A 20,268-nucleotide genomic window follows, 5' to 3' on the forward strand; every position below is an offset into this window, starting at 1 on the left:
ATTGAGGTACTCCGCACCCGACAGGAAGTGTTCTACGGCCTGTAGTCCACCCTCATGGGGTATTGAAGTATACAGGGAGCACACATCCAGGGATAGCCACAGATAGTTGGGTTCCCACCTATAATTCTGTAGTTTCTCCAGCACCTGTGTGGAATCCCTAATGTATGCCGGGAGTGATGTAACTATCGGCTGTAGATGGAGATCCACATATTGGGAGAGTCTGCTGCTAATACTCTCCATGGCCGCTACAATTGGCCTACCAGGAGGACAAACTGGATTTTTGTGTATCTTTGGGGTATGATAGAAGTACAGGGTTTTAAAATAATTATTTAGAAAAAACAGTTTCTCAGATTTATTGATGATTTTACTGTTAAAGGCCTTATTAATAAGCTCCTGTAGTTCTATCTTATACTGAGGGAGGGGATCCTGGCTCAGAACCTCATAGGTGTTATGGTCCGACAATAGTCTTACCGCTTCCCCAATATAATCCTCCCTATTTTGTACTACTATCCTGCTATAAATGCTGATGTAGCTTAGAGTCTTATATACATATATACTTTTAGGATACATTTATGTATTTTTAGCAGGAGACAACCATTGCTATGTAGGGAATGTGATATCCAAACATATATCTATAACAGCTCTGGTTAATATCTGCGCTGGTATTGTACTGTTTTAAATTGTATTTTAAATTGTATTTTAAACTGTATTTTTAATATATGTTTTTAAAAGTGGATAGCCCCTTGCTTCTCCCGTCCCAGCCAAGGTGGATAAGGATTATTGGTTACTGGCCCCTTTAAGAATACACAACCAAATAATTAGGGCCGATGGTATCCCGGGTATATAGGGAGGGGCGTTAGCAGGAAGCAAGGTGGGACCTGAGGAAGGAGGCTTCGCCTCCAAAACGCGTTGTCCGTAGTAACAGCAGAGGCAGTGCACCCGTGTCTTGAATCCCCCACCTCGCAGCTCCGTACAACTTGTGGCTCAGGAAGTGAAGGAGAGCGGGGATACAGCGGCGGCAGCCGTGGATGAGGAGACCGCAGAGTCACCATCTGGAGGGACGGGAGGAGTGAGTAGCTCCTGTTGGAATGCTGTAAAGCGATTGTCTTAAAGGAAAAGTGTGAGTGCAATTCCAATGTACTGTGTTATTGTCCTTTATTAAAGCGTTATTGCCTGAGGTTGCGTGCGCTTTTCTTTACAGATTTCAATATGTATTCCACCTGTTTTTGGTAAAAGAAAATCCCAATAAGCGTATAACAATTGGTTTGTGCAAAAAGATATAACATCTACAAACTATAGGACAGATTTATGGACTTTTTATTGTCTTTACTAGTAATGCCGGCGATCAGTGTTTTTTAGCGGCACTGCGACATTGCAGCAGACAAATCTGACACGAGGTGACACTTTTTTGGGACCAGTGACACCAATACAGTGATCAGTGCTAAAAAAATGCGCTGTCACTGTACTATTGACACTGGCAGGGAAGGAGTTCACATCAGGGGCGATCAAAGGGTTAACTGTGTTCCCTGGGAATGCTTTCTTACTGGGTGGAGGATGCCTTAACTGAAGAAAGACAGAGATCCATGTTCCTATTTAGCAGAAACACAAGATCTCTGTGTTTCTTACTAGCAGAATGGTGATCTGCCTTGTTTACGTAGGCAAACTCTCCGAATGGTTTCCAGCAGACATCGGGTCCACCAGACCGGCTTTATTGGCTCTTGCTGTGTCCAATCACAGCAGGAGCGGGGCTACCGTGGCTAGTCCATGCGCGCCCCAGAGCGGAAGAAAGGAACCACGTACAGGTACGGGAATTTGCACTTAAGGCAGCAGACAGTGTCAGCAAAGCAATGGAGAGTGCCAAAAATGTATTACTTTTATTATTTTATATTTTATTATTTTATTTAAAAATTTTTTTTTTACAATTTGTTTTTGTATTATTTTTTTCGCAATGATTTTGTGGGAGTAGTGGACAGTGTCAGTAGGGCAGTGGGCGGTATCAGTAGAGCAGTGGATGGCGTCAGTAGTTTTTTTTAGTTCGGAAAAAGTGCCTAATCCCCTGCGCTACTATGTGCACACAATTGGATTGTGTAAAAGAAATGTATAAATTGAACCAAAGAGAGATATAAGATAAAGAGAAAACCTACAGTAAATATATGTGTATGGGTCTGCGGCTGAATACCTGCTAGTGTTCTAATTGGCTGTAAGCAGTGATAAAAGTTAGATGTGTGGTACAGCGCTCCCCACTGGTACTGCATAGTAAAACACACTGATAATGTGCTTTGTATAATACCACACACTAAGAGCACACTTTCTTTAGGTTTCTTTAGCCCCTTAAGTGGGAAGGCACATATTGACCTGTGGAAGGTCAGTAATGGAGGTAAGCGCATAGTTTGGGAGGTAGCAGACACTGGAAATTGCTGTGAACCTTTTATGGAACCCATAGACTAGACCTCTTGACTATTTTGGACTTTTTGTGTTTCAAGTTTACTTTATATCAATGGAAACACCTATCACTGATTATCACTGGTTTATGCCTCGTACACACGTGCAGATCGTCGGCCGAACGATCGGCCGTCTTTTGTCCCCGGGCTGTCGTGTCTGTTGAAAAGTGCAAAAGACTGCACAAGAATTTTGTCCGCCGACTACAGCCGACTGCAGAAGTGATGTCATGTGATGGTTAACTTTCCCTGTATTATTTATTTTTATTTATTTTTTTATTTAGGGGGTGGTGGAGAGTAGACGCTGTCAGTTGTTTTTTTATTTTGTTAATATTTTTTTTACAATAAAGCCTGTTTGGGGGTTTTGGTGAGCTAGAAGGGGTCTAAATAGACCCCTTACATCTCCCCTTTGAGACAAAAAAATAAAATGAGGACAGAGATTCCCCGGTCCCTTCTACTGCAACCCCAGCTGCACTGAAGATGAATGAACAGAGACAGAGGTTTTTTTGTTCATAAACTGAAGTAATAGTATGAATGGACAGAGTCAGTAATAGGCACTTAGATTGAAAATAATAAAAAAAGTTTGTCTGAGTTGATGGCAGAAAGGGCAATAGCTGGTTTGTAATCTGACCAGCATTCATTTTTGGTGAGTTGACCTAGTGATAACGGTGGAGGATTGCACTTTGCACTTTGCAAGTGTTGAATGCACGTTAGAAAAGCAAGGTTTTTTAAAGAGTGGATTCACAGCTAGGACTACATTATTAGTGGTTTTGGGACTTTTTTTTCTAGTGAAACTTTTGGACTTTTTTTTTTTTTTTTTTTTTGAGCACATTGTTTTTTGGATGCATGTTTTTTTTTTTATATTCATGATGTTGATTGCACATTTTTTCTGAAGTAGCACTTTATTGCATATGAATTTTTATAATATAAAGTGGCAGTGTAAAGTTGTGTCAAAGTTGACCTCAAAGTGTTTAGCTTCTCAGCTGTGTCCTACAAGATGGTACCCACAGAACGAGGGCCATACAGCTGCCAACTTTCAGTCAATTTCAACCAGTTTCCATCCACATGAATTTGCACACACAATGGCAAATAATTACTAGATATTAAAGTGATTGTAAAGGTTTTTTTTTTCTTTTTTAATAACAAACATTTAACTTGGCCCCAATCGTCTTCTTCTGGGCTCCCCATTGGTGCTCCTGGCTTCATCTTTTCGAGTGCCCCAACAGAAGGCCACCTGCTATGGGGGCACTTGTGTCCATGTTACACATGTTACATCGTGGCTCCGCTCCATCCCCCCTCAAAGGCTTTGACTGACAGAAGAAGGAGCCAATGGTAAGTGTTTTAGAGGGGATGGGGGGAACAACAGACAAAGAAAGGGGTCACCAACCCCTGTTGTTAACTGGGCCACCATTGCTCAGCAGGTGAGGACTGTGATGGGGGCCATGATTGTAGGGAGAACTGTGATGGGGGGGGACATGACTGCAAGGAGGACTGTGATGGGGGGCATGACTGCAAGGAGGACTGTGATGGAGGGCCATGACTGCATGGACGACTGTGATGGGGGCCATGACTGCAAGGAGGACTGTGATGGGGGCCATGACTGCAAGGAGGACTATGATGGGGAGCCATGACTGCAAGGAGGACTGCGATGGGGAGCATGACTGCAAGGAGGACTGTGATGGGGGAGGTGTGACTGCAAAGAGGATTGTGATGGGCAGCATGACTGCAAGGATGATGTGGGGCATGACTGCAAGGAAGACTGTGATGGGGGGCATGACTGCAAGGAGGATTGTGAGGGGGGGCATGACTGCAAGGATGACTGTGATGGGGGCATAACTGCAAGGACGACTCTGATGGGGGGCATAACTGCAATGTGGACTGTGATGGGGGCATGACTGCAAGGGGGACTGTGATGAGGGGCATGACTGCAAGGGGGACTGTGTTGGAGGGCATGACTGCAAGGGGGACTGTGATGGAGTGCATGACTGCAAGGGGGACTGTGATGGGGGCCATAACTGCAAGGAGGACTGTGATGGGGGGGCATGACTGCAAGGAGGGCTGTGATGGGGGCATAACTGCAAGGAGGACTCTGATGGGGGGCATAACTGCAATATAGACTGTGATGGGGGCATGACTGCAAGGGGGACTGTGATGAGGGGCATGACTGCAAGGGGGACTGTGATGGAGTGCATGACTGCAAGGGGGACTGTGATGGGGGCCATAACTGCAAGGAGGACTGTGATGGGGGGGCATGACTGCAAGGAGGGCTGTGATGGGGGCATAACTGCAAGGAGGACTCTGATGGGGGGCATAACTGCAATATAGACTGTGATGGGGGCATGACTGCAAGGGGGACTGTGATGAGGGGCATGACTGCAAGGGGGACTGTGATGGAGGGCATGACTGCAAGGGGGACTGTGATGGGGGCCATAACTGCAAGGAGGACTGTGATGGGGGGAATGACTGCAAGGAGGACTGTGATGGGGGCATAACTGCAAGGAGGACTCTGATGGGGGCATAACTGCAAGGTGGACTGTGATGGGGGCATGACTGCAAGGGGGACTGTGATGAGGGGCATGACTGCAAGGTGGACTGTGATGGGTGGGCATGACTGCAAGGAGGACTGTAATGAAGGGCATGAATGCAGGGAGGATTGTGATGGGGGGCCATGACTGCAAGGAGGATTGTGATGGGGGGCCATGACTGCAAGGAGGACTGTGATGGGGGGGGCATGACTGCAAGGAGGACTGTGATAGGGGAGGTGTGACTGCAAGGAGGACTGTGATGGAGGGCCATGACTGCAAGGAGGACTGTGATGGAGGGCCATGACTGCAAGGAGGACTGTGATGGGGGCCATGACTGCAAGAAGACTGTGATGGAGGGCATGACTGGAAGGAGGATTGTGATGGAGGCCATGACTGCAAGGAGGACTGTGATGGGGAGGCGTGATTGCAAGGAAGACTGTGATGAGGAGGCATGACTGCAAGGAGGACATTTTCAAATGCCTCTGTCTGGTCATGAGGAACAACGTTTATAGGAGAGGACCTGGTGTAGGATGATGTAAAAGCAGATGACTGTGTGCCTGAGAAGGGGAAGGCAGAAGATTCCTTCTCTGAGGACTCTGTGCCTAAAGAACCCGAGGGCCTGAGTTTATCTCAGACTCAGAGGGTCTTTTTAGGTTTTCTCACGAAAGTGGTGTGCACTAAATTGAAGTTTCCACTTCCTGAGGCCTCTTCTCAAAAAAGTCCTGCCCCTTAAATTTCCAGTCATTTCCTTTACATCCTAATGTTAAGGAGATTGTATACCCATACTGAACTCGCTCCACCAAAGAGATTCACTCAACAATACCCTATGGAGAAGGAATTAATTAGGAAGTGTAGTGTACCCTTGGTAGATTTTATCTCAATTAAAACCTCAATAGCCTGGTGGACAATGTTTCGGTTTTTAAGAATGCTTCTGACAAACCTCTGGAAACCTTATTCAAGACGTCTTTTTGCCTTGGTAGGTGCTGCCTTGCAGCCAGCGGTTGCGGCTATTGGATTCTGCCAGAGACTTAAGGTTGGAGTAAGACTTCTGTCCTGATGGTTAGGTGGGTTAGATATCGCTAGCAAAATAGACATTTTCATTTGCAGGCTCTCAATCATCTTCTTATTTATGGATTGATTGTTCCAGTGCCAGAGGGCGAAAAGTTTTGAGGGCTCTATTCAAACTTTTTTACCGTTCTGAAACTGAATGGCAGAGTTCATCTCATATTGGATCTCAAATATCTCAACTAGTTTCTTTAGGTACAAAGGTTTTAAAAGGAATCACAGCGTGCGGTTGAAGCCTCTATCCAACCAGGGGATTTCCTGGTATCAGTAGACATAAAGAATGCCTACCTACATGGTGGAAATTGTGTGGGGAGAAAATGGCCAAGCAAAAAATATATATCAATGGCACTTTCCCCTACAAGGTAATAGTAGGAACAATGAGTTCAGATATGCCAGGGAAAAGTGGGAAAAGGGAACTGGACAAGAAGGAAGGGAAAAAGGCATATCTAGGAGATGGGGATTTAAATGTGCCTGTCAAACAGCTTAAATTATGTAAAGAGTCATTACGTAAAAAAAATATCAAAAATGTATTATATATATATATATATATATATCAAAGGAATCATATCATATTTGTATTACAAACATATACATAGTCACAATGATCATTACAGTACAGTTGTCCCAAACGGGCAATACATAAATGAGTCTATTGCTGGATCTATGCGTTTCGCTGAAGATGCTTCATCAGGGTCCAGCTAATTTTAATTCACAATAGAGTTATACAATGATATCAAATCTAAACGTAGACAATATATCAATTAGAACATGGTAATACAGTCAGTATACATTTTAGAAAATAGTGATAATAATAATAATATTCGTCGAGGAATATATTTACATCAAATAATCATAAATTATCATCATCCTTATACATATTATAACTTAGCAGTATCAAGAGGAACATATATAGGAGTATAAAAGGTTCAAAAGAAACGGGGAGGAGGGGGAGAGGGGGGAGGGAGGGGGGGAAAAAGGGGAAGGGAAGGGGAAGAGGAGGGGGGAAAAGGGGGAAGAGAGGAAGGGAGAGAACGAAGTGAGAGAGTCATGCACAGTGTAGTCCAAAGGGGGGTAAAGAGAGATCCCCAAAATATATGTACACACTTTGGGAAAAATGGGAGAGGGAGGGAAAGAGAGACAAAAACCAGGAACATATCGAGACATCTAGTTGAGATATAGATATATCTGTAAAAATAGGATCTAGGTCCATCGTACCCTTTATTTATAACTGCAAAAGAGAAATACTATATGCAGTGGACAACATTAGTTAGTCCTAGATTAAAATCGAAAATGGTTGCCACGGATCCTGTATAATTAAATAAAAAAAACATCAATAAAAGGAGGAGGGGAGGAGGAGTGAATTTGAGTATATAGCCCAATCGGTTGGGCTGTAGGTAGGTACTAATGCCTACCTACATGTCCTGATTTTTCCTCTTCACCAGATGTTCTTTTGGCCTGTCCACGGCTCCGTGTGATAGAAAACAAACTACACTCTACCCATTGCAGCAGCAGCTCCATCTTGGGATTCTGGATGCCTCCTCCTCCCAACTGCAGATGCACCAATGACTGTATTGCATGAGTTCATGCACACACTGTGAGTTGCCAATTATTGCGTGCTGTGTCCACCTCTCCACTTTGCTGCACTTAGATTGGCGCCCCATTGCTGTCTTCCTTAGCTATGACTGTAATGCATGAGATCATCGACACACTGTGAGTTGCCAATTGTTGTGTGTTGTGTCCGCCTTGCTGCACTTAGATTGATGCCCCATTGCTGTTTCTCTTAGCTATAACTGTAATGCATGAGATCATCCACACAATGTGCGTTGCCAATTATTGGGTGCTGTGTCTACCTCTCCACCTTGCTGAACTTAGATAGGCACCCTGTTGCTGTCTGTCTTAGCTATTGCAGGTGCTATCCTGACCATATCCTGTGGACGCAGTGACAGTTTCTTTGGGGTCCTCCTCAGCTGAGAATCCTTTTGAGAACCATGATAAGCAGAATTCATTTCACTTCATGTGAGTTGTTAATTGTATTCTTTGAATAAATGTCGATACCCACTACATTTAGTCTGCGCACTTTGCTTTTTTTGTCACTGGATAAGTGGTCCTTCATCTCCAGGAGCAAGTGTTTTCGGTGGATGCTCTGATGACTCCATGAAGTTAGTTTTCCCTTATTTATGCCTTCCCTCAGTTACAGCTTCTTCTGTGTCTACTGTGCAGGATATAAGTAGAGGGAACACCAGTGATTCTGATTGCACCAGCCTGACCCAGGAGAACATGGTGTTCCTGACATGTGGAACATAACGGTGGACTTTTCTTGGTCTCTCCAAGACCGCCCTGACCTCCTTTTGCAAGGGCCAATCTTTCATCTTTTTTTAAAGGATAAGTTCACCTTTCTACAAAAAATAAATAAACATCTTTTTGCAGGTAAAAAAAAATGTACATTTATTATTTTTTGTAGTAGGAGCCTGTAAAGCATTGCACCAGCATTCAGCAGATCGCTGATGCCATGCAGGTGTCCTGCACACTGTCAGTGTATCGGCTTGCCCATACATCCCATATGGGCAAGCCAATACTCTCTGACAGGAAGACTCAATGAACTACCACAGCGCTGTGGTAGTTCATTGAGAACTACAAGCCGACTCCTGCTAAGGATGTCAGGGCTTGTAGTTCGTTCAGGCACACAGAGCTGTGTGTATGAATGACACGGCCATGTGGGCGGAGCCCTGCATGGCTGCGCTGCTTTCAAACAGTGACAGCTAGCACAGGGAACTTCTCCCTGTACTGCTGCCACAGGGAGGGGAGGCAGCGGGCAGCGGCTGCAGCATTGGGAACATGTTACATGTTACACTCTAAAATAGGGTAGAACATGTAGCATGTTCCCAAGGGTTTGGTAAAATAAAATAAAGACACTGCGCCACAGACTACAAAAAATGTGAATATGTGTAATACCCCTGCTACTAAACCTATAAATGAAGCACAGCTTTACGATCAAAAGAACTTGTTGGTGTATGGGCACTAGGTATCTCCAACATGTGTATCTTTAAGAATGAAAACCATTAAATGTTGTATAAACACAAAAATAAATGTCAATATGTTGATCCACTGCATAAAAAGTTCTTTGTGTCACCACTGGTGAATATACGCCTCCAAATAGTGCTCTGATCGCACAAACAATTGTGCTGATGCCACGTGTTTCCGTCATCCACACCACCTTCCAACACATATTTAAGGTATTTGGCATGGCTTTCTGAAACGGTTATTCTCATGCTTATGAGAGCCAGAAAGGCTATATCATGGAAGATTTACCAGAAGGCCAGAAAGCCCTATGGGGCCTAGTGTGAGGCTAGGAAATTTCACCCTCGTAAATATGTTGTAGGGTGTATCTTGGCTTTTTAATAAAGGAATTTTGATATGCGTCTGGCCTAAAGTTAAATTAAGGGTCAGATTTCAGCTTTAGAGGTCGATTGCTTCTCATTCCTTGGCGCATGCCTTTGTACAAGGGGTCATACATATTGTTCCTCTGGTCGGATTGCTTTTAGCCATGTGGGATCTCCATTTGGCTCATTGTGTTGTACAGAGACCTCCATTTCAGCCTATTTTTTTTTTTAATTACAGGTACTTATATAGTGCTGTCAATTAACGCAACTCTTCACATATATATTGTACATTTACAACAGTCCCTGCCCTCAAGGAGCTTACAATCTAAGGTCCCTAACTCTCATTCATACATACACATATGAGGGCCAATTTAGACAGTATCCAAACCAACGACCCAAGTGCTGGTAGGCAGAAGTGCTAACCACTTAGCCACTGTGCTGCCTGTATTTAAGACCATTCCTTAGGTCTTTTGACATGGAAGGTTTTGTTCTTGGTTGACATTACTTTTGCGTGACATTACTTTTGCGTGTAGGGTATCGAAACAGTCAGCTGTCTCTTGTAAGGACTTGGGGTTTTTTTTTTGCCTTAGGTAGATTTGGCCTCCCACCTCAACCAGGACTTTGTGTCATCTTCTTTTTGTTCTAGGCCCCAGTCACAGAGGGACAAGGCTCTCCACACTTTGGATATGGTTCAGGCAGTTAGGATGTATCTGAAATTAACAAGCGCAGTCAGGCAATCAGACTTCCTATATATCTTTCCTGAAGGGCCAAAGGATCACACAACTACCAAGTATATTATTTACCATTGGATTAATTAGCCTATTTCTCAAGCTTATGGTTTGAAAGGAAAGGCTCTGCCTTTTCTGGTGGCTGCTCATTCTACCAGGAGTATAGGTGCCTCCTGGACTATCCTTCATCAAGCCTCATTGGCCCAGGTCTGTAAAGGTCCTTTCACAAGAGCTTTCCGCCCAGTGGACTTCTTTCACAGTGGGGGATCGATCCGCCAATCCCCGCTGAGCAGGCGGATGACATTTCCCTCTCTGCTCACTGTGCTGAGACGGACCTGTCAGAGTCCCGCTCTCCTCTATGGGAGATCGGATGAAAACAGACCGCCTGTCTGTTTTTATTTGATCCCATCTAATCCGAACCTTTCAGATAGATGGAAAATAGGGTTACCATCCGTGTGGATTTCACGGACAGGATTGGATCAGATAGCAGCGGGTGTCAGCGGACATGTCACCGCTGACATCCGTTGCTCCATAGAGGTGTATGGAGCGTGCAATCAGGTCCACCTGAAAAACTGAGAAGCTAGGCTGATCGGAAAGCCCGTGTGAAAGGGGCCTAAGGCTGCAACCTGGTCTTCAGTTCACACTTTTACAAGATTTTACCAGGTGGATGTTAGAGCCACTGGGGACACTGATTTTGTTTGCAGTGTTTTGCAGGCTCCTGTATGAGGTTCATTTTTGGTCCATCAGTGGTTGCCTTGTTGCTCTACTCTTATGAGCATTACTTTGAGACATTCCTGTTAGTAAGGATTAATAAAGCTGGTGTGTGTCCTGTGATGTACAATAAAGAAAAATGTATTTATGACTTTTCTTGGAGTACATTTTGAGAAACAAAGATCCCTCCCCTCTGTGTTGTGGTATATAGCTTGCTCCAAACCTGAGGACCTGCCTTTACCTGGTTACAGTATATTTGACAGGGGACTTCCTGTCTGTTTTCCAGTGTCTGATCAACTGCAGGTGGTCCAAAACCCTGTTAGTAAGGATTACCCACTTGAAGACCGCGTTCTGGGAGGGCGTCTATTGACGTACTCCCTTGCTCGCGCCTCTGTATGTGGCCAAGCTGTGAAAAAGTCTCACTCATGTGATATCGCCATACTAAGGAGGAGTAGCAGAATGTGTTTTGGGGTGTAGTTGCAAGTATGCATATGCCATGTGAGAGGAATAACCTGTTAATATGACAATTCTGTGGAAAAAAAATATTTATTTTGCAAAGAGTTGTGGGAAAAATTTACCATTTCAAAAAACTCACAATGCCTCTTACTAAATACCTTAGAATGTCTACTTTCCAAAAAGGGGTCATTTGGTGGGGTATTTGTACTGTCCAGGTGATCAATTTTCAATGATTGGCACCATAGCTTGCAGACTATTTAACCTTCACAAAGGCCAAATCATATACACTGATTTGGGTTATTTTGTACCAAAGAAATGTAGCAGTATAACCTTTGGCCAAAATTTATGAAGAAAAATTACTAATTTGCTAAATTTTATACCAAAAACAAAGAAAAATGCATTTTTTTTTTACAAAAATGCTTAAACCCCATGATGATTAAATACCACCAAAAGAAAGCTCTAATTGTGTGAAAAACGGACACAAATTTCATATGGGTACAGCAGTGTTTCCCAACCTTTTTTCAGTCAAGGCACCCTTTTAAATTATAGACAGTCTCCAGGCACCCCATTCTAAAATGTAAAAAACGATTGTAATAGCTTTACATAATGCAGCAACATCCACACACCTAAGAGACCCAACGTTAGAGGTTCTTTTTTTCTTCCAAAGAAAATACACTTTTGCACAATGGTACTGACTAGTATTCCAATGTTTATCTTCTCTCTCAATTTCTCTCCATCAATCAGCTAATGTCACTCCAGTGCTGAGGGAGGGAGACAGAGGAGGGTCAAACAAGGATGCCGTGGAGGCAATTGACATCCTCCTTTCAAAAGATGACCTCATAGGTTGTTAGGATGCCAGTGTCTAGAAAGTCGTAATGGTGCACAATAAAAACCCGTGGCTTTGTGTATCTAAAAGGCAGGCTTCGTCCACCTGCTGGCTTGTATAAAATTTGTTGATCAATTTTTAGGCATTTTGCCAAGGCATCCCTGAAGAAGCCTCAATGCACCCCAGGGTGCCTAGGTATCCTGGTTGAAAAAGGCTGGGGGTACAGTGATGCATAACTGAGTAATTGTTATTCAAAGTGTGAGAGCAATGAAAGCTGAAAATTGGCCTGGTTAGGAAGGGGCTTTGAGTGCCCAGTGGGCAAGTGGTTAATAAAGCTGCTCTGTGTCTCGTGATGTACTCCAAGAAATGGGCTTTACAGTAAGTCCCCTACATACGAACCAAAAAGTTGCAAACTTTTAAAGATAAGAAAATGTGTTTGCACACTTTTTTCATTCAATCCAGCAGGCTAAACGAAAAAACAAAAAAACAGACAGATCGCCGTATCAACACAAGCATTGTTGGTGCAACGATCTCCCCAGCTGTGCTTTTGTGTTCTCACAAGGGGACTCCAGAACACACTGATCAGCGCTCGCAGCCTTTGTCTGCATGTACTGATCTTTGTTGGATTTACGAGCGAGTTCCCGGAACGGGACTTGTTCCTAAGTAGGGGACTTATTGTACAAGTAAGTCAAAAATCCATTTTGTTTTCTTACTTAAAAGGAACTCTTCTTTGGAGAAATACAGACTGCCAGTGCAGACCTTTCCTTTAAAAAAAAAAAAAGCTAGCTGAAATGTTATAAGTGCTTTGCATTATTCTAACACCATGTATAGAATAATCTGTACTGACCTTTCTGGATAAATAAAAACTGCAATCCTTTTTATTAATCTCAGGATTAAGGTTTCTTCTACCAGCTATAAAGTTAAATATATAAAACAGTATATGAGACAAGGGGGAATTGGTGTTGACAAGTATCTAATACAACAAGGCTATCCTAATGTTTTTTTCACATCCCTATGATCATAAAATGATCAATCAAAGGCCAGAGGTGTTTAAATGTCATTGACATTATGCTAAAAATGCTGCACTGACATTCTAGAGTTGCATAGAACGGAACGTGATGACCTGTGACCTTTCAGAATTCTGCAGGAGATTTATCAAACTTATTTGCATTTAAATGAGATGACTGGTCTTCTGTTAATTAAAATGGCTACAGCTGTTTCCACTGTGTTAACTCCTTGCTTTCTTTCCTTTTTTGCAATGGAATGGTGCCAGTAGAGATTTAGTACGTAAGGTGCTGTAAGGTCAATAAGAGAAAGTGACCATTAAGATGGAATTAACGAACCATAAATCTCTTTACATTTCCATAGTTAATGACTTGCATATGGAATCTGAGCCTCATTGGCCAATCCACTTCTTTACATTTCCATAGTTAATGACTTGCATATGGAATCTGAGCCTCATTGGCCAATCCACTAAATATATGACTAGGATGTAGGTTAAATTTTTTCCTTTCGTCTTTTCCAGGACCAGTAAGTGAAAGATGGGCAGCACAAAAGCAGCCCAAGAAGAACTGGAAGTACCACAGGATGTCAAACAAGAAAGCAAAGTCCCCCATGCAGTACAAGAAGATGCAGTTCACGTTTCTAACACAGATGCCATGGCTTTGGCCTCTTCAGGGGTCCAGGTGGAAATGCCTGTTCTAGACCAGGTGCCAGACAGCCCAGCAGTTCACAACCAAGTATGGAAGAAAGGGGGTCGCTTGTTATCTGCCCTGCTGGCCATTAACGTTGGTCTGGTAGCCTGTGTTCTTGTTAGCAGTGGTTCCTTAGAAGAGGTCATAGTGCAGGACACAGAAGTCCTTGCGTTCCTTGTTATACTAATGCTGCTCTCCACTTTCTGGATGATATTCCAATTTTACTTCTCATGCCGAAAAAATGCAGTTCTCTATAAAGATTCCCATGCAGGACCTGTGTGGTTGAGAGGTAAACAGGCTACAAAAATTAAAATAAGCAGAAATGATTATATGTCTACTGCCTCTTCTGCTGCTATTTCTCCTTCTTTCTCCCCTACTACATCTATATCCCCCTCTCATACACCTACTTCTATTCTAACTTATAACACCACTACTACTAATACAATCGTTACCAATAGGAATATAACATTTATTTATTATCACTTTTATAGTGTAAACTAGACGTTCAATTACAGATGCATGCATTTCTACATATGTATAATATGCTTACATTAATCTTGATTATGTTGCTAAGAACATTGGTCAATTTTTTGGGGGGGGTTTTAAGAGCAAGTGTCTTTCAAGAATCCATGCTGTCTGTTGCTTAAAATATTTTTTCCATATTATATTATATAATAATATAATAATAATAATAATAATATATATATATTTCCAATATTTTGGTCTTTTATTAAACACTTCAGCTCCAGATTACCCCAGTTCTAGACCACGCCATTTTTTGCAATACGGCACTGCGTTACTTTAACTGACAATTAATTGCATGGTCATGCGACATATTACCCAAATAAAATGTTCTTTTTTCCCCCACAAATAGCACTTTCTTTTGGTGCTATTTGATCACCTCTGTGGTTATTTTTTGCGCTATAAACAAAAAAACACAGTCAATTTTGAAAAACAAACCAAAACATTATTTTCTACTTTCTGCTATAAGGCTCCGTTCACATGTAGGCGTTTTGGGGCGTTTTTGGGGAGTTTTTCTGCTCTAGGATCAGCTCTCAAAACGCCCAACAAGACAAATCCTATTCATTTAAATGGCCCCTGTTCACATCTGAGCGTTTTGACGCTGTAAGCAAAACGCCCAACGCTCAAAAAAGTACATGAGCTTCTTTTTGGGCAGATTACAGGCGTTTTCCATTGGTTTCTATTCAATCTAAAAACGCCTGCACAAAAAACGCCTGTAAAAACGCCTGTAAATCGCGGTAAAAATCGCGGTAAAAAATCGCGATAAAAACGTGCAAAAACGCTACGCTCAGGTGTGAATGTAGCCTTAAACATATCTGATAAAAAAAATTAAAGAAATCAAATTTCTTCATCAGTTGAGGCCAATTTGTATTCTGCTACATATTTTTTTGGTAAAAATCCCAATATGTGTATATTGATTGGTTTGCACAAAAGTTATAGCGTCTACAAACTATGGGATAGATTTAAGAAATATATTTTTTTTTTACTAGTAATGGCAGAGATCCGCTAAAAAAATGCACTGTCACTGTACTAATGACAAAGGCAGAGAAGGGGTTAACATCTGGGGTGATCAAAGGGTTAAAAGTATTCCATGGGAGTGCTTGCTGACTGTGTCGGGGGGATGCTTTGACTGGGGAAAAGCAGAAATCTGTGTTCCTACTCCATCTTCCCCTCTGAAAGAACGGCGATCTGCCTTGTTTACATAGGCAGACCACCGTTCTGCCTCTCTTGGGAAAGATCATTGGGTGCCCACAGACATCAGGTCCGCTGCACCTACTGATTTGCTCCCTCTGTGTCCAGAGTGGGAATGGGTTGCAAAGGTGCACATGAGCCCCAGACCCCAAAAAAAAAAAACGTACAGGTACGTGATTTCGCAATGAAGGGCCACCCTGCCTCAGTATATGTGCATGGGGCGGTCTGGAAGTGGTTAAACTCTCTTCCCAAATATAAAAGTTACACTGACAGGTCTATAGTTATTTGGTAAAGACTTTGATCCCTTTTAAAATATAGGCACCACATTGTCCCTATGCCAATTCAGGCATTAAAGAGTCCCTAAAAATGAGAAGCAATGGCTTTAAAAAAACAGAGCTCAATTCTTTTAGAATCCGTGGGTGTATGCCATCTGGTCCAGGTGCTTTATCCACCTTTATTCTGTTTAAATATTTCTGGACCATATCAAGTTTGAGCCATTGTGGATCATTTAGAGCTGTGTCAACAGCATCCCCATTATGGTCATGAGCTCCCCCATGCTCATTTGTTCACACAGAGCTGAAGAAAGTTTTTAATAAATTTGCCTTCTCTTTGTCCCCTGTCACCCACTCCTGATTATTTTGTACAGGATCTTCATGCTCAGACATGACCTTTTTACTATTATATTTGAAGAATTTTTGGGGGTTTGTCCTATCTTTTGCAATCTCTGGTTCATTTTGAAATTTTGCACCCCTGATTTAAATTTTACATATTCTGCTATATTCTTTGTAACATTTTAACGATGATAGTGTTTCTTCATTTTTATAGTTTTTAATAGCACTTTTCTTAGTATATATAGCTTTTTTAATTTTGGTCATGAGCCAAATAGGTTTTATTTTTAGCCTTTTAAACATATTTCTATTTCTGAGAATGGTTTTGTTTTTTATATTGCCTTGTTCTTATGCAAAGAGCTAAACCTTGGTTTAGCTATGACAGCTAGGACTTTGCTGGCAGCTGTATTTCCTGGACCCTGCATCTGGAGTGCGCATTCTATATATTTGAATCTTCCAGTGTTATAGACAGGGCTTTTTTTCTCAGAGAAAAGGAGCAGGAACTCACCCCCCTTCCCTAGGTTAAGCGCGTCTCCACCCCTTACCCACCCCCTTCAGAGAACATGAAAACAAGTAAAATTTTGGGGCTAAACAAGTAATTTGTATGGAATTTCCTACTGTACAGCTCTAAGTGCACATGTGCATGAGCCCTTACAGTTTGTTATTTCAGTAAAAGGAGTAGTAGATCCACTACAGCAAGAATAGATCCCTCCAGCAACGATAGACAGCCCCCATCATATAACCAGCAAAGAGACACCCCCATATATACAGCAAAGAGATGTCACATCCCCATATGTTCAGCAAATAGACATCCCATATGGCAAAGAGGCAGCCCAATCCAGCAAAGAGACATTCCAATCCAGCAAAAAGACATCCTCATATAATCCGCAAAGAGACAGCCCAATCCAGCAAATAGATGGCACACCCAAACAGAAATCCCCGTCCAGCAAAGAGACACCCCCATATGTTCAGCAAAGAGACATCTCAATCCAGCAAAGAGACAACCACATATATTCAGCAAAGAGACAGCCCTTCCATTTATCCAGCAAAGACACATCCCCCTTATATCCAGCAAAGAGACAGCCCCACATATTCAGCAAAGAGATGCCCCCCATATATCCAGCAAAGAAATAGCCCCTCATATGTCCAGCAAAGAAATGCACCCATATATCCTGCTAAGAGATGCCCTCCCATAGATGCAGCTAAGAGATAGCCCCCCCCCATATATCAAGCAAAGAGATGCCCCCCATATATCCAGAAAAGAGACACCTATATATCCAGCTAAGAGACAGCCCCTCATATATTCAGCAAAGAGACAGCCCTTTTAATATCCAGCAAAGACACATACCTATATATCCATCAAAGAGGCAGCACTATATATTCAGCAAAGAGACGCCCCTCCCATATATCCAGCAACGAGACAGCCCCCCATATATCCAGAAAAGAAACACCCCCCATATATCCAGCTAAGAGACAGCCCCTCATATATCCAGCTAAGAGACCGCCCCTGCATATATCTCCACCCCCGCATTGACAGACACACAGCCCCATCCAGCAACATTGTCAATTTACCAAAAAAGCAATGTCTAACAATTTGTTTCCAGATGAGCACTGAGCAGTCAGTCAGAACAGTCTACCCTCACGCACTGCAGCTGGTGCCAAAACGAGCATCCGCTCTGCAGGGGGAGCCAGAACTATATGAGCTCGCCGAGCTGTATCAGCATATGCTCTTTCTCTGGCGGAGGTGTCAGAATGCTGTTCCGGCATGTTCCACCATAAAAAAAGCCCTGGTTATAGGTATATGTGTATAGTGTATGGAGAGTACAACCAGAGTGTTTAGATCAAGCAGAGCCTTGGCTGTCATAGTAGGTTTTGCTCATGTGGCAAGTCTCCCTGCCAGGGTCACAGGTATTATTAAAGATCCAGCTTGAGTCAAACACTGCCTCATCCCATCCACCTCCTGCCCTAAGATGATGTACAACAATCATTGTTTTCAACAAACTTTAAATAATAACTTTTAATGCATTTTAGATGCGATCAAGTGACAGCTCCCATCATATTACATTAACTTTTCAGCGTATGGAGGAAGAGCAGAGCTTCTTGTGTTATCAAGACGCACACCTGTAGTTAGACTTCAAGTTCCATGGCAATCTGCTAGCTAAGTTAGGCAGAACTAAACTCACTTAAACAACAAGAACTATTTTTAATCCTTCCACTGCTAGCATTAGGAAATCGATAGGAAGGTATAATATATTTACTTGTTTTATACTTTTTTTTAGATTTCTGCAGTTGTACCCTAGTTTCTGGCTTAGGCTAAAATGATGTCATACATCCCAGAAGTCTTAATGGACATCTGGAGTGGGGAAGGAGGGTTTTTTTCAGCTAAGCATACCCTGCTGCCTGAATGTCTGAGCTAAGGGCAGACAGATTCCAGGAAGTAAATGCTACATGAATCATCTGCCCATGCTAGAAATTCTTGGGGTGTTTTTCAAAGTGATTTCTCAACCACCATACTAATAAATGTATATTAAAAGAAATAAAAATAAAATCAAAAAAGCAATTTAGTTCTACATACTTTAAATCCCAAGTTAGAGATTCATTTTAATATTCTAAGGCTGGGTTTACACTATTGCGGTGACAGACATTGCATGTGATTCGCACCACATTGCTGTGCAGATCACATGTGATGTCTGTATGGCTGAATTTGCATCGCATTCAGACCAAAATGGTGCATGACCCTTTTTTTGGTCTGCACTGGAATGGGATCGCATGTGTCCGATTTCACAGTTTGCACTGCGATCTGCGAATCAATTTGGGGGTGTCATTAACTTTGTATTGACACCCGCAGTGGTTCACAGAGAGCAGTGTGAACTGCCTGTAACTTAGATTTGATGCAGGAACCCACACAAGAATTGTGCTGGTTCCCGCATTGCATATGTGTGAACCCAGCCTTGGTAGAGCTGTTTCCTTTTGTCAAGGTTTCTTTTCATGATTATTGTGCTTTCTTCTAATGGCATATAAAGAGTAAGGGCTCTTTCACACGGGCGTTCAGTTTTTATTTTTTATGCCCGATCAGTTCCTTTTTTTTTTTTTTTTGAAACGGACACGGATGACACTTGTGTCATCTGATCCGTATGTCCGTTTTTCATCCCATCCGTTTGCGGATGAAAAACGGACATAATGCATCTCTATGTAAATACGGATGTCAGCGGATGACACCACTGACATCCGTTTTTGCGTCCGTTCAGTTTTTTGAACGGAAGAAAAAATAGGGTTCTCTTCCGTTCAAAAAAACTGAACTGAACAGAACGGACGAAAAACGGATGTCAGCGGATGATCATCCGCTGACATCCGTATTTACATAGAGATACATTATGTCCGTTTTTCATCCGCAAACGGATGGGATGAAAAACAGACCAACGGAATGCCCGTGTGAAAGAGCCCTAAGGCTCATTTGGATTGTGTAGGCATGATTAGACTATTAATCACATTCTTAGCAGATTTCCATGAATACAAGTTGGCATTCGTTCATTGAGCAGAAAACATTGCTAGGGGAATAAAGTGATTCCCAAGGAACATTCAATTATTTCAGTGGACTTTTTGCATAGTCGATAATACTATGCTAGTTATGTAGTGGGTAGGTCTATTAATCAGTTCATTAATATTTTTTTGAAGTGCAGAATGAAGCTAAAGAAAAACTATAACAAAAGGGAGAATGTCTAAGTTCTCTGCTTCTAGCAGGATGCAAAGATTTAAACTTGAGACTTTACAGCACATGACGCAGGCAAGTACATAAAACAGTGATAAACTAGTTGAATAAGGGGCAGGAGAGCTCAATACTCATCATTTCTTAATGCCGTGTCCATGCAGGGTAATGCTTTTTAAAGCACTTGAGCAATTGTACAAGGGAGTGTTGACCGAGAGAAGCATGGTATGTAAAGGAAAAGCTTCCTAGCTTTTACTAGAAGAACAGAACCCCCTCATGGTCTTATGATGACGAAACGCATTGGGTGGAGCTATGACATGTGACGTCACCATATACAAGGACTGTAGCCATCTTGCTGGTTTGAAACTTTTTCATGCTTTGATGGCATGCTCGTTTCGATTGTATACAGTGTGAGTAT

At 42.4% G+C, this 20,268-nt stretch overlaps 1 protein-coding gene across 2 annotated transcripts in view; it reads left to right on the forward strand.

Moving 5' to 3' along the window:
- OTOP2 (otopetrin 2) overlaps positions 1-20,268 on the forward strand; it is a 163,122-nt gene that overhangs the window by 81,582 nt on the left and 61,272 nt on the right. Inside the window, exon 2 of one of the 2 annotated variants that reach the window (XM_082272392.1) lies at positions 13,655-14,112. In XM_082272392.1, the coding sequence (XP_082128518.1) occupies positions 13,671-14,112 (442 nt within the window). In that variant the 5' untranslated portion in view covers positions 13,655-13,670. The remainder of the gene's footprint in view (positions 1-13,654; positions 14,113-20,268) is intronic. The other variant, XM_082272393.1, reaches the window with a different exon arrangement.

This window comes from Pelophylax lessonae, assembly GCF_965119305.1.
Source record: "Pelophylax lessonae genome assembly, chromosome: 11".
Lineage (NCBI taxonomy): Eukaryota > Metazoa > Chordata > Amphibia > Anura > Ranidae > Pelophylax > Pelophylax lessonae.